At 39.7% G+C, this 15,388-nt stretch overlaps 1 protein-coding gene across 1 annotated transcript in view; it reads right to left on the bottom strand.

Annotated features, from left to right (window-relative positions):
* Positions 1-15,388, bottom strand: part of EPB41L4B (erythrocyte membrane protein band 4.1 like 4B) — a 139,175-nt gene that overhangs the window by 104,713 nt on the left and 19,074 nt on the right. Inside the window, exons 3-4 of the mRNA XM_041483197.1 lie at positions 8,882-8,947; positions 8,077-8,181 (exon numbers count right to left, since the gene is read on the bottom strand). Of these exons, the coding sequence (XP_041339131.1) occupies positions 8,077-8,181; positions 8,882-8,947 (171 nt within the window). The remainder of the gene's footprint in view (positions 1-8,076; positions 8,182-8,881; positions 8,948-15,388) is intronic.

Here is a 15,388-nt window from a genome sequence, read left to right as displayed (position 1 = left end):
AGTAGCCTTGCTCTTCTCTCAGCACCTAAGACTGTATCTCTGCCTATCCTGTGCTCTGGCTAAATGACCATACATAATTTCAGGATCTGGACTCACCAAAGAAACTTAACCATGGATCTCACAGTGTAGGACCAAGATGACCAGACTCATTTCAACCATACCCCCCCATAATCTCTGTATCCTGATTGGACTCAGAAATATCAGTGCAGAACAAGGAGGAGGAAAGGGATTAATTGCTTTAGGACTGTGTTATGACAGGAAGACAGTGTCTAGGCTGCTTTTCTTCTTTTAAGGGAAGAAAACCCCAAACCTGATCAACTGAACCCGATTACTGCAGGTAATCTGAATTCTATGATTATGCTAGAACAGAACAAGTAGTTCAGCTGGAAGGGAACCTACAGCGACCATCTAGCTCCACTGCCTGACCACTTCATGTTAAGGGCATTATCCAAACATCTCTTAAGACTGACAGGCTTGGGACATCAATTACTCTAGGAAGTCTGTTCCAGTGTTTGACAACCCTCTTGGTAAAGAAATGCTTCCCAATGTCTGAACCCCCCACGATCCAGTTTTGAACCATTCCCATGCATCCTTTCCATGGATACCAGGGAGGAGAACTCAGCACCTCCCTCTCCACTTTCCATGATCAGCTGCAGAGACCACTGTGGTCCCTCTTTTAATTTTGTCAGGTAAACTGGAAGGTCAAATGCTAGATTAACTTCCATTTATTCCTCTTTAATCTCAGCAAAATCTCTTTGCTCTATCAAATGAATAATGCTTCCTATGGTATTAACTGACATAACACAGTAGCCATTGACTGGGATTCATGTCTTGAAAACAAACACCAATCAATTCCACATGAAAGAAGCACCATTTAAAAAAACTAATTTCTTAAAATACTGGAAGCATGTATTTATCTCAGCATGGTCTCCTGTTGATCATTCACTTTATCGAAGAGGAAAAAGTAAGTAGCTCAGCATTTCCTAATGGTGCTAGCCAATATTTTCTCAAAATAGATATACAGCTTAGGAAGGATATATTTGTGTCGAGATACAGCAGATAAACTACAGCTGCTAAAGCAGTCAGCTTATAAGGACCACGTGAGTGCCAAATGAAAGGAGAATTTCCACAACCTGACACAATCCCATCACACACCTGAGCTTTGTAAATTCCACCACCTCTCTACTTGCTTCCTAAAAGAATGGAAATTCCTTGTCTTGGTTTATACTGCCCTCAAAGGTGACCTGAAAAGGAAAAAAAATTGCATTTGACCCTTTTTGGTTGGCTTTCTTTGCTAGTTTAAAATGCATGAAGAACATCTTGAATAGACTGTTCCTTCTCATGCTTATTTATATATTTAACTATCAGCAAGAGGAAGCCCATTTTTACTGACAGTTTTATTTGTCCTCTGAAAAATATTAGTTGAAAGCATTCTCAAGTCATGCTGGAGGTACAAGAGAGAGAATTATGCTCAATGATCAAGTTCATAAAAGAAGGTGTGCTAAACAAAAGCCGGCACCTTTAAAACCAAAAGTCAATTATCCCTTCAACTGTCTTCTTGCTTTCTGGTTTCCTAGGCACCTGAATCCTACTAAGCTGCCTGCCATTACTCACACAACCTTCTAAAGCAGAGAAGTTAAAAATGCATGTATCACATGCAGAAAAGAAACACCAAAAAATCAAGCCAATAAAAATTCTACCCACAAAACCACAGTTTGGGGATTTCTCTACATTTACAGATTTAAAAGGGAACAAGGGAGCAAAAGCCCTCTTTTCTTTTGCAGGTCACCTTTCAACATTATTATGATAGTAACAGAAAACCAAATGAGAACTGGGGTCATGTAGAAACTCAGGGAGTACACAAACATACACTTAGAAACAAGATAATCTCCCAAGAGCTCACAACGTGAAACAACGAGGTATTGTTCTTGTGTTTCTCTAATCCCTCCTAGAAAGTTATGCTCCTCTTGAAAATGAAGGCTCGCCTGACAGGTGACTTCAGCTGCCTCCTGAAAGGCTGTAGAGAAGATGATTGACACCTCTCAGAGGTATTCCATGGCAGAAGGATGAGTGGCACCAGACTCAGGAGAAATCCCAGCTAGACAGGAAGACTGTCACCCATGAGGCTGTTCAGACAAAGCACAGGTGCCCAGAGGGATTGTGGAGCCACTGTCCTTGAGAGTATCCAACATGACTGCACAGTGGGACAGAACCACATCAACACCACTGGAGGACCAACCTGATCCAGGTGCAAAATTTTATCAGTTTTCAAAGTTATCCCTGGCCTGAACAAGGCAGACCAGCTGCCCCCTTCACCTGACACCATTCTGCAGCTCCCATGCCAAGTTCTCTTTGCCCTGTGAAGAAGAGCTGCCACCGTCCACAAGTCAGACACAGTGGGATAGTGCAGGCAATGCAGGATGCAAGCAGAGCTGTCCAGCAGCAGAAGGGCAGATGGAGCTGTGATAAAGCTCCAAATTGTGATCTTGGGAAGTACAAGGCCACAGAGATACTAATTCCAGAGCCATGAGGGCACTGGTAGGCCTCAAGGGTCTTTACCAGCCCTGAGACCTCCACATATTGTGTGGCATTCATGGAAGCCTGGCCTGTCCCAGTCTGAGTCAGCACAGAGCCATCTCAGAAACATTCTGATAAATAATGTGGTTCAATGCAGACCAGAGAAACTAACCAAGAATAACAGAGAGATGTAAGGACATCCTTCAAGACCATTAGCCTATCCTAATTCATATCCATGTGATAAGCAAATAATATTTTGCTTTGCAGACTTGACAGAAGTAAAACACAGAATTATATTAAAATATATATAAAAAAACTTTCCTGGTCTAGTATATTTCTCATTAGATTTACTTTACAGACAATGAGAGCAGATACCACTCCAGATGAATTCTAGCAATTTACTTTTAATTTTGATGCCTACGTCCAAACATTTAAAAATAAACTGAAGGGATTTGCAACAAGTAGGCAACAAACCTGACTGTATCAGTGGAAGAAAACTGAGAAATCACTTCATCTTATGCTCCAACCACACACAAAGACAAAAGAAACCAGGACAGACGGTTTGCTGTCCCAGAGAGAATTATTTACACTCTGCAGAGAGGTGCAGAAGCATCACTGACAGACAGCACAAAAACCACCTGTCCTGTACGCCTGCTTCTCAGAAACATGTCCTCCCAAAACAGCAGGTGCTACTGGAAGACTAAAGACTGGAATTTGTTAGTGTTTTGGAGTCTTCCACCATGTGTTCACAAACCACAATGCAGACTTGGACAGCAACAGATGGGAAGTGTTCCACATTCACCAGGTGCTCTGCATCGCTGTGGAGTCAGCCACACTGCCTGTGTCCAGTTACTGAACTGGCATTCCTACCACTGCCACTATTAGAAACTGAAGCATCGAGTGCTACAGGATGTTCTACAGCTTTTGGGACCCTCCATCTGTGACTGGTATTTTTTGCTCTTGGCTACAATCCACAGACACACGTCCTGCAACCACCACAGTCCCAAAGTTCTCATCATCCAGAGGAAGAAGAGTCAGGGAAGGGAAACTGAGTCACAGAAGAATGTCACAGCTTATTAATGGAGAAAATAGTATGTTTCTAACAGTAGCAGAAAAGGAAACACTTAGAATTATCAAAATATTTACAGCAGTCTCCCTTCTTTCCCATATCCAGTATATTGAAAAAAAGGCTTGTCCCTATTTTCTTCTGCTTCATGAACACTCATTAAAGTATAAAGAAGTACAAAGAAAAAAGACTCCCAGATAGCACACTATGAGGCTAATTGACTGGTTTGAACTGCTCATTTTTCCCCATCCCTCACATCTTGAGAAGTCACAGCAGTAATATTAAAAGCAGCAGCTGGAAAAACCTGATCAATGAGCCCTTAAAAGAAAATTCAGATAGATACAGCAGAGGCAGTCATAATGAACCAAGGCCCTACAAGTCCCTGACCCTGCTGAAACATCCAGGAATCTAGTTCTTGATGTGTAGAGGAAACAAAGGTACTTACATTATTTGTTTTCCAGCTTGCTTCCTACCAGTCCCCTAGCACTGCTGAAATCCTTTGTCATACATCATACATGGTCCTGACTCAGAAAAACCTGGTCAGAAGGCAGCCTTTCATAGGGGTGAGGATCTCAGTGTCAGAATCACTGCATCCTGACACGCTGCTGCTGGTCAGGCCCACTCTGGGCAACACAGTTCTGGCCATGTTTTTTCCCTCTTGGTTTTTTTACTTGGAGCAATTGCTTTCATGAAAGCCTATTTCACTTCTACACATCCTTCTCCATGTCCTCCTTCCACTGTCTTCTCACCTCTTGCATGAAAACCCAATTTAGAAATTGAACAATACTGAGAAGTTCAGATGCAAACATGGTCTACCAGGACAATTCACTGCAGGCTGGTCCTGGCACTCATCTTCCCAGGAAACCCTGGTCCCCACCACAGCCATGGGCAGCACCTGCAGGAGGCACAGGGTGTCCTCACACATCAGTCTTGCTGTACACACAGTGTAAATCCAGTGCTTCCCGATGTGCCAAATACACTGGCTGCAACCACACATCCTCAAAATGGTCCAACTGACTGCAGAGCACAGCTGGGAAAGGCTGTTCCATATGGACCTTCTTTAGGGGTCTTTGTGTCATTAGAGATCAGACATAAAGGACTTAAATGACTCAGAGGATCACTGAAAGAGACACATGTCAGAAAAGGGGCATTTTAATTCTTTTGCTTCCATCCATTCCCACGGATGACAGCAACTCATTTGCACAAACTAAAATAAAATAGAGAATTCAAAAATTTTTCTTAAAAATTATTCCCTTTCAAGTACTCTGCAATTGTTATTGTGAAGAGAAACAAAATCATGATGAAAGCAAGCAAATTCCAAGCTAATAAACGTGGGCAATCCTTCAGTTATGAATTCTTGTAAAACACAGGAGGGGCTGGGAGGGTATCCATGTTTTGGCATCACAGGACAGAAAACTGGAACAAAGAATGTAACTGTAGAAATGGAGATATCTAAATCTTAAGAGACTCTATAAAATACAAAGCTCAAAATGAGCTGCTAACCACAGAAAGCCTTTTTTTTAGTAAGATGATTTAGAATACGAGACAAAGAAAGGACACTCCTGGATTGAAAATGGATAAACATCAGCTACCAATGGCCAAAAATAAGTGTCAATAACCCAAACCAACCATCAAAAACATTGCATGCACCCAGTTCCTACAAAGATCAATTAAATACTTCCTCGTGGCAAGTGAGCTTCAATAGGTCCCAAGATTTTATTATTGCTATTCCCAACCTCAGCTGAAGTTTTCAAGGCCTCCTGCTTCACTAAAAAACACAGACTGTAGTAAAAGTAACTGAAAGCCCAATAAGCTTTGCATTTTCTCTAAACCACTGCAGAGACCTCCTACATCAGAGTGACAGCCTTCAATCACCCCAAACACTACATCTCTGTTGAAGTTCTGTAACAGCTAGAATAAGAAATTATTTTCTTGTATTAGAATATTTCTATTTCTAGAATTAATGGCAAGTAACTCAAAATACAACAGTACACTAAGATTTGTTTTAAAATAAACTATTAGATTTTTATCTACATCCTTCTGTCCTTCTGCATCCTTCTACATTCTTCTGATGGATATCTTCAAAGAGCACAAGGTACAAAGTAATGCAGAGTTCACTGAATAGTCATTACAGTATTTTCTGCATTACTGCTGACATCTTGCTTTTTACAGCTTTATGGGGGGGTTGTATTAAAAATAAGCTGTTCAAACAATTAACATTTTTTCTCTTTCAAAGCAGATAAACTCTAATTATGATTTTGTTTTCTAAATCACAGCTATCAACACTGCTTGTCCCAACTCTTCGGCAAAGTTACAGGACTGCAGGAAACACAGTGCACTCAAAAGCTGCTGGCCTTGGAGCACACAGAAGCAATCTCCACTATTCAGAGACTATTTTGTGCTCCCTTACTTGTAATGGTGGCTTAAACATGTTTAGCCCTTAACATTACATACTAAAGACAAAGGCTTAGAGCCTCAAAGGGGTTTACACAACTTTAATCTCCTAGTCCCCCACTTGGCATTGTGTGTCTGGGCTGGCACTAAGCAGAAGCCCATGGAGGCTATGCATTAATTGCTGTGCAAACAAAAAGAGCAGGTCACAGGTTCGAAACAGATGAAGGAAGGCTCTTAAAGCATGGAACCTTCGGGCACAAGGTGCTGGGCAAGATAAAACCTTGTGCCTTGAAGTTCTCTAAGCTCTACTCTCTGTCCAGCTTGAGCCAGACCAAAAAAAAAAAAAAAACAAGAGCCAAGAGCTTTTGGCCTTGCACTTCAGTGAAGGCAAAGAACTTTGCCCTCAATGCTCCTCTTAAATCAGGAAACTACAGCCCTACCACCAAAGCTCTGCATCAGGGCTGGCTTTTTTCAGACCCCCCATCAGCTGTTCACAGCCCTCATCCCTCTTGCAACTGCAGATGCATCATGCACTTTCTTCCTTAACAGAGCAAAGAAACAGCAAACAAACAAAGCTGAGACACTTGCATGTATAGGCACATTTTGCCCTCAACACCAGTGAGAGAGGTACATACAGAAGACACAGCTACTCACATCCGCATCTTTCTTACCAGTCAAAAGAGCCCTTCAGTTTTGCCAACATACAAGGAAATGAGTCTTCCCAGCTTCCTCAGCCTGGTTTCTGGCTGATCTGTCCTCATTCTTACTGAGAAAAGGTATTTCACTCTCCCTTTCTGCTTCCCTTCTTTCAAAACATTATGGAACTCTAGGTAACTATTCCTAGCTATCAAATTCCCAGTTGGATGATCTGACAATCAGTGACAATATAATGTAGTTTTCCCATTACAAGCAGGCTCTGCCCTATTAGCTGTGTCCTTATAATCAGATCTATCACAAAAGTACACGCAATTGATGTATTTAGAAATTTTATCAGGAGCACACACACACGAAACCACCTAAAAATACCAAAATACCATTATGGACATACTTCATTCAAAACGTCAGTTTTCAGTGCTATTAACCTAAATTAATTTTGACAACAGGATAAATAGATTAATACTGCTTCTCCCCAATCCCACAGATTCTCTTCTTCCAGTATCAAGTCATTAGTACAGTACCTGGATAGACTTCTTGTTTGTTGTTTACAGTGACTGGTGAAACACAGATGATAATGTAGCTGCTTAAACCCTGATTCATCCTCTGACCCAAGCTCATTAGAGAATAAAGCTGAAAATTCTGGGATGAGAAACTTAGAACCTACTCTTCCCAGGATGTCAATATTGCAGCTACATTTTCCCTTTATTTTATTATATATTCCCAGAGAATTTCCTTTATTATATTATATATTCCCAGAGAAGACATCTTCTGTTGCTTCATGAAAAAACATTTACAAACTGACCAGAGAGCACTAAAAGAAACACTTATTTTCCAAATATGCACATTTTTTATCCACAGTGCAGGTTTTTGTCAAACTTCCTGCTCACACAGGGTGAGCAGACAAAGGAAAATATTAAATATATGTCAATATAGTGCAATCACAATGCTGTAGTCTTTTAAGCCTATCCTATTAATATATATCTATTCAGATCTGTAAATACTTTTTTAAGATTTATTTATTTTAGCTGTAGATACTGGAGGTCCTTATATAAGGAAAAGAAGGAGAACATTTAGTTAAAACGTTTTGCTCTTGCAAATGAACCTAAACCTACAAAGCGACACAATGTGTTTACAGAACAGCAGAGAGATCAAATTTAAAAGAAATGCTTGCTTGCAAAACATTTTGAATACCATGAGTCTGCTCACCATAAAGCACATTTTTCTTTACCAAAATTCATTGTTTTAACTTGTGTGCAATCAAGTCACATGCATGTCATGTAAGATGACACAGGACTCATTCAGAGGATGTAGCTTTATGTGCAAGAACCAAACATGGCATCACTTGTTTCAGCCCCCAGTGCTGACATCTCTCCAACATCAGCAATAAAGTTGTAACAGGCAACACAAACTACCTCAAAACATAAAAATCAAGTTATACTCACTGTAATTTGGGAAGCATCCATGAATTGCAGGCCAAAGTAATCCGTTTCTACAAGGTCCAAATGATACACAATCTGGTCAAACAACTCCTGTCCCTTTGCATTTTTCTGTAACAGAAAAGAGAATGCCTGTTTTAAAACTGGCCAGTGTGGGTTTTTTTGGGTGTGTTTCTTTTCAAGTTCAAACGTGTGAGAAGAGGAAAGGAAAATAATATCAGAAGAGCAATTCTATTTATTCTGAAGAATTGCATTGTCATTTCTTTTTATTTTTCTCAGAAAACAGTGTGACATGCCGTTCTTGTCTACAGCTATTCCAACAGCATCAGATTTCATTCTATTTATTCTGAAGAATTGCATTGTCATTTCTTTTTATTTTTCTCTGAAAACAGAGTGTGACATGCTGTTCTTGTCTGCAGCTATTCCAACAGCATCAGATTTTACTCTCAAAGCAAGATTTCAAAGTTCATCATAATTAAAAACGTGCAAGAGAAAGGGAAGGCTTATGCCCTACAAGTGTCCTAAGTCACAGAGCCATCATTTTGCACCCCAGGAAGTCAGATTCTCCAGGAAAAGCTTGCTTAACATACACCGCCTGAAATCTGCTGGCTATCAACAGCAACTGCAGTCATGCAGTGCCACACCACCACTGCAGCTGCAAAATAAATTCTGGACAGCCTGAACACTCGAAGAGCATTGTGAAGAAAATTAATGGGATTTGATAAGATTTCCTTTATGTTGCCAGTTGCCATCATATTTACAACCTTTAAATGAAGAAACAAACAAGGACCAAAAAAGCTGTATATCTTACTTGGCACGCCGTCTGAAACGTGCAGGCACGGAAATAAAAGTTAACAACTAAAACCCCAATTATGGCCTACAGGTAAGGGTAGAAAACTTAGCAGATTCTTAAAGGTAGGCTGCATTGGCCTGGGTACTTGTTTTGAGGTTAAGGCAAGAATTTAGGTACTCAATCTTCAACACAAGAAAATCAAAGTTTGAAGATTATAGATAGGCTGAAGGAAAAGGCAATAACAAACCAATTTTTTTTTTTTTTTTTGTTGAGCTACTTGGAAAATAAAGTTTTTTTTTTTTTTTTTTTTTTTTTTTTTTTTTTTTTTCTGTTGAGCTACTTGGAAAAGAAAGTTTTCAAGTTCTTGAGCAAAATCACCCCTTGGCCAAAAATACAAGATGATCATAAATCTGAGTAAGAGACTGAAGCTAGAGCTGTACTTTTTACAGGGAAGTACTGATCAGGATCCACCTTTGTGACTGCTGTCCCTCTTACAACTTTAAGAATTTTTTTTAAAAAAATTATTTTTTAAAACTAACATATTATGCATTTCCACTTTACCCCAAAATTCACAGTTAAGCATTCAGTTCCTTTAGTTTGGTCTTCTGCACAAAGGCACCATCAATCATAACATGCAGAACTCCTGTTCAGGGTTCTAGACTGCATAACATCAGTTTTCTTCAGTAACAGACAAGATAAGGAGTTTAAGATAACAGAGTAAAAACCTCTGTTTTTCCAAGAAAGTCAAGCAAGCTCAGGAATAGGCAGAAAATTTTATTTAAGTTGTATTTTTTAGGGTTTTTTAACTAACATAACAGAAGCACAGAAATTGAATCATATCAAATTTCAAGAGTGGAATTAAAGCTTCATAAAAGCTTTATGCCAACATTAAACTGTCATTGTAAGATACTGTTTCATTATTTTGAAGGGGGCAAGAGGAGGATAATAGACATTATTAACCGAAGTTCAACATTCTATTAAAAGTAGATGAGAATACAATGGCTTCTTCAAACAGTACATTGCTAAGATGTCATCATCTTTACTTGTACAGCAATTGTTATAAACTGAACAAAAAGTATCCAGAAGATATTTTCTTATATGGAGTAAAATCAGCACTTGTTAAAAGAAGCCAAACCAAAGCTCAACAAAATCTAAACAGATTTTGCTTAAGTGAGGGAGGAGAAAACCCTCAAAAGCAATAAAAAGAGAAACAGCAGAACATGAAAAATTCAGAACATAGGAAAAATGCACTTGATGCCCTACTCTGCTCGTGGTTGCTTGCTTTATGGCATTAACTACCAGTATATGTTTATCTTCCACTGCCACACACCCAATAGAAACCAGAGAGAGCACACTCCACCTTCTGTATCCAAGCAGTGGTTAATGTTTAACATGTGTTACATGCAGAATAGCTCTGCACTGCACAGCTAGACCATAAAACGCAGTATTACATACACAGCTTCCAGGAGATTGTAACATTTAATTTGTCACCAAATGAGCTTTCCCAGCAACTTGTACCCCTTAAATGACAAAGCTGCTGCAGCTGGCATATTGCTGACCAAAAACTTTCTTTGAGATGTTGCACTACAGGGGGAGATAAAAGCGACTGATTCTTTACTAGCAGTAAAGGATTACCTGTTCCTTATTCTGCCTCATCACTGGCTGACAATCCAGCAGGTCAGATTGTGGACTGATAAATTAATGCGCACCGAATGAAACAGGTGGAATAGTCAAAATAGAAGGCTCTTTCCTTAGGCATTGCATATGCATGATAGTGGTCTCAAAAGCAAAGAAATTTTTATTTTCATCGTCTTTTTCTTCTCCCCTACTTCTAGAAAAAAACCAACAGTAGCTAAAGGACAAGTTTCCCCTTTCAAAATCTGGTACCATATAAAGACAAGAAAATTATTTCGTACTGTAAAATTTTCATAGTAGATCTAATAATCTGGAATTCAATAAATCATACTCTCTCTACAGACCTTTGACTTGTGCTTATTTTCTGAAGACACAGCTAAAAACCCCAACCATAAACTAAAAATATGTTACAGTCATACCTTACTAGACAGATGGTTCAGAAGTATCAGATGTAAATGGTCTGCATAACATATCTCACAAAATGAAGTACATGGCAACAAACAGTATGCATATACTATTATATAGAGTCACTATTTTGTTGGTATGGAAGTTACTATTATTGGGAACAGTGATGTAAGAGAAGTTGCAAAATCTTGTGTTGACTTGGGGTTTTTTGTTTGTTTCTGTTGGGTTTTTGGTTTTGCTGTTTTTTTCTTGTCTTTGCTTTCTGTTTTGGTAGAGTTTCTTTTTGGTTTGTGAGTTTTTGTTTGTGTTTTTTTGTTTTGGTTTGAAACATCAATTAAAGCACTGCCAGTGTTCCTTGGAACTCAGAAGAACTTGTGTGAGCACCATGAAACCTCACAGGCAAGCACTGGGAGGGTGGGCATTAAATGTTCATCTTACAAACAAAACTACAGCTGCAACCTAAGGCAAAACTGAACTAGCATGAGGCAGGCACTTGATGAAACACAAAGACTGAATTACACTTGCAGACTGGGAACCTCCCTGATAATGAGCAATCACTGAGAGAAAGGAAAAAAAAAAAGTATCTCATGTCACTTGTCCCTGTTCCACCTAACAGTTATGCGAGCTTTGTCCACTGTTTCATTAAAGCCACTGTCAAATAAAGCCTCATATTATCTTCCCTGGGATCATGAATCACATTCAGAGAGAATTCTTATGTTAAATGAGGACTCACTGCAATATCCTACAAGGACCCCAATTGGGATGGGCATACAGCACCTTGCAGTGACAAGGTGCTGTATGCATGGCCCACATTTCAAGTAGGCTACATTTTCAGCTGCCAGAGAGTTCCCAGTCTCAAGGAATCTATGGAAATTCTTGTCAGCTAAAACATGACAAAACAAAGATTAACTTCTCTAATTAGAAACTCTTCCAGACTTGACATGGAAATAGGCAAGAGATTTTAATGTGCTTCTGGTAGACATGAAGGAAAGAGAAAATTGATCAGCCAGGGACATTTTACACCAACTAGTCTAAACAAGCTCATTAGTGTTGATCTTAGCTATTCCATAGCTGTTTGAAAGGTTTTTGCCAAAGGGCACAAAAATTGGACATACATGCCAGAAAAGTCCAATTTTAGTGCAGATACAGTGCAAGGATGCCATTGATCACTCTCAGAGCACATACAAGCAGAGCTGGAGAGCTTCTGTCCACACTTTCCCCAAACCCAAGTGCAGTTACTTGAACCCAAGTGGAGAGGCTGAAATTCTTGAGTCATATTAGAGAGCTCAGACTACAGGGCTACAAACAAACTATTAACAGATTTCAGAAACAGTTGAAGCACTGCTTGGGAAAACAACCTGTCAAATAGGCCAAGAGGTACATGAAACAGTCTGCCAGCTGACAAAATGACAACCAAAATTAAGGAAAAGAAGCTATCACCAAGAGAAAAGTCAAAGCAAATTAACTTTCCAATCAAAGCCAGTGCATCTCAAACTGAATAGTGAGTAGCAACAACAATGGGTAGGTAGGGCAGGCTTAGTTTCTGTTTTGAATTGTATTATTATGATTATGTATTGTGCAATATGTTAAATATTTTTTCAGAGCAGGCTGCTATGGTCTGATGGTCAGTGACTCCAGGTCTGAGCTTCTAGTAAATTCTAAAGGGCACCTTTGCAGCTAGCAAGTCTTATCTCCACAGGCCTGATACTGACCTGCTCTGATGGCACCAGCATTTCCTCTCCTTGGCATCTCCTGAAAACAAGAGTAGCTCAATATGGTCTGCTCAGTCCTCTTACACCTGAACTATTATTAACTCAATTTTCAAACCTAAAGCTCATTTTAAAACTTAAGGCTTTAGCTGTTGGCCATACTGCTTAGCAGTGAGAATTTGCTTTGCCTTTTAGCAGTCACCGGCAGTGCTGTCTCCAAGTGTCTCAGACAGGCTAACATGCATAAAAGCCATCTGTGCTCCTAATTAGCCTTGACTCCTGGTGCTCAGTTATCATCTGTCCTTTAACGTGCTTTCTTCTGGATAATCAAGCCTTCAGTTTCTCAAACACACTCAGCTGTACTGAAAGCCAGAACTATTTCCATAATTTTAAGCACAAAAATGCAACTGCTCTACATTCTTATAAACCCAGGGTATCCAACAGCTTCAGCCCAGTACATGTTGTTGGCCATGGCTGGGCTTGCAAAAGCTGCACTGAAAACCGTGTTATCTGTCCCAGTAGTGCTGCTACAGGCAGTATTGTCAAAGTCAGCTGCTTGTTTTCAAATTCCAGTTTGCACTCTGCCATCCAGAGAGGACACTGGCAGAGGGCACACTGCGAACCAGCCGTGACCTTGGTGCCTGTCCCACCCTCCTCTGGTGGCCTAATGAGCACATTCGGAAGAGTGGAAAAAGAGTTGAATTTTTTTTGCTTGAAATCATGCAATAAAATACTACTTTATTTTCATAAAATCAGTGCTAATTGAAGAACAGCAAGTTATTTACTAACACATCATACTTCCATGAGGCTGGCTAACTTGCTCAAGATGCAATGAAGATGTCAGGTTATTTTCTTATCAGCCAACCATTGACTTAAATTTTCAGTTCTGGCTACAAACTCACTTGAAAATGTGACACTGTTCAAATAACCATTAAGCCTCTCACCCTGTCATGGCAATAGCACCAGTACTGCTTCAGAGCCTGCTACTGCATGCAAATGATGTTTAAATGTAGTACAGACCATAGAAACAAGCAGCTTTGCTGAATGTGCCCAGAAGAAAATGCAAGTGATGACGCATGTGAACTTTTATCTGAAGGAGAACAAAATTCAGTTTAGTTCCTTTGAGAAATTAGCTGAAAGTAAGAGTGAAAATCTCCTTAACTTCCCCCTGCATAAAAAACCAAAACCAACAAAAAATGCCAAATGCATACACACACACACCAACAAGCCCTCAGCCCTTCATCAGTAGACAAAAACATCCCATTAATGGTATTTACTTATTATAACCTTGAAAGAACAAACATTTTGCTCCCAGTCATTTCTGTCAAGGCCCTAAACTAAGAATTGCTATTTCCTGAGCTGAAGCGGCTCAGAACCAAAGTTAAAGAACCCCTTGAAAAATGACAAAAACACCAAAGCAAAAGGAACCCAAATTCCCACAAATAATAAACCAAACCAACAGACCAAGCTGCTTCCTTCAAATTACTCTCTAAGTCTATGATAAAAGTCTCCAAAGCTAGGACTGTCACAAGTCACATCCCATCTAGGGGGTGGAGGGAACCTTAGAGAAGCACACAACCACTTCAGAATATTCTCTCAGTGGGCAGGTTGGCAGACAGTGCAAGTGAGCCGGGTTCCTGCAGCCAAGATGCCAATGAGAATTTGCAAACAGTCATTAAGGAAAAAAAATTCCCTAAGAGTGGGTATAGTAAATCTCACTATTGCTGCACAGCAGCATTTCTTACCAGCAGCCAGACTTTCATCTCTCCACCAGCTACTGACAAGAAGAATCAGCGTTCACTGGAGGAGAAGCCTGAACAAGGACAAATAAATAGATCACTCTATTTTATATGTACCAAGTCAATGCATAAACCCAAATGGCACTGGGCTTCTAGTACATTTACCATGCCAGTGTGACATTGGAAAAGTCTCTTGCACTGGCTTATGTTTTCTACCTATTATGTAAGGGCAGTCGCTTCTCAATAAAAAATAATACAAACAAATTTTAAAATGGTCCAACAACAAAAAAGTAACAATAAAAACAAATAAACAAAGCAAACAAAACCAAGAAACCCAAACTACTAAGAACTAAGGGTAGAGAAGCATAATATGCTATTTTCAAGCTCTGCAATAGGAGGAAAGAAAAGATTTTTCATTATTCATAAAGTACAAACTCATTAAGATGAATCAAAGATTGAATTGGCAGCACAGCATTATAGAGAACATACAGACAAAGGAGCAGAGAAGGAATTACCTTAGATGGAAACAATCTCTAAAGAGTCCAAAGCCCTGCCAGGAACCTCTCACTGGGGAGATTCCTATGTACAGTAACACAAACATAAAGCAGATCCAGGAAAGTCAGGTGAGATTTGAAAGGAGAGTATAAGGTTTCCTCTGCCACTTCACACATCCCTGCTTGCAGTCACTTCCTTCCCCACCTCTCAATCACATTCTGTCTCTATCTCAACTGGACAAGTGAATCAAACTTATACAATGATCTGAACAATGCTAACTTTTTCTGAAAGCTGGTTTTGCACAGTTGTTTTCGAAATAGGCACTTTTGCTATCTGAGTCTTACAGTATAGCCCTTCAAAAACTGATTCTAGTAGCATATCCAGAGGCTCAGAAGCCTCTTTTGCTGCTGAAAAAAGGAGCAAGAAACTGTCATGTCTCGAGACCTACATTATCTGGAAGGGATATTTTCACCAATTGCTTATTTTTTTTCAAAGAAGATGTGGCTGTCTCAGGCTGGACACAGCTGGTTTCAGTCATCTCC

This window comes from Pyrgilauda ruficollis, unplaced genomic scaffold, assembly GCF_017590135.1.
Source record: "Pyrgilauda ruficollis isolate IOZ18807 unplaced genomic scaffold, ASM1759013v1 scaffold116, whole genome shotgun sequence".
Lineage (NCBI taxonomy): Eukaryota > Metazoa > Chordata > Aves > Passeriformes > Passeridae > Pyrgilauda > Pyrgilauda ruficollis.
Note: the sequence above shows the minus strand (reverse complement) of the source record. Positions and strands in the feature narration are given on the sequence as shown.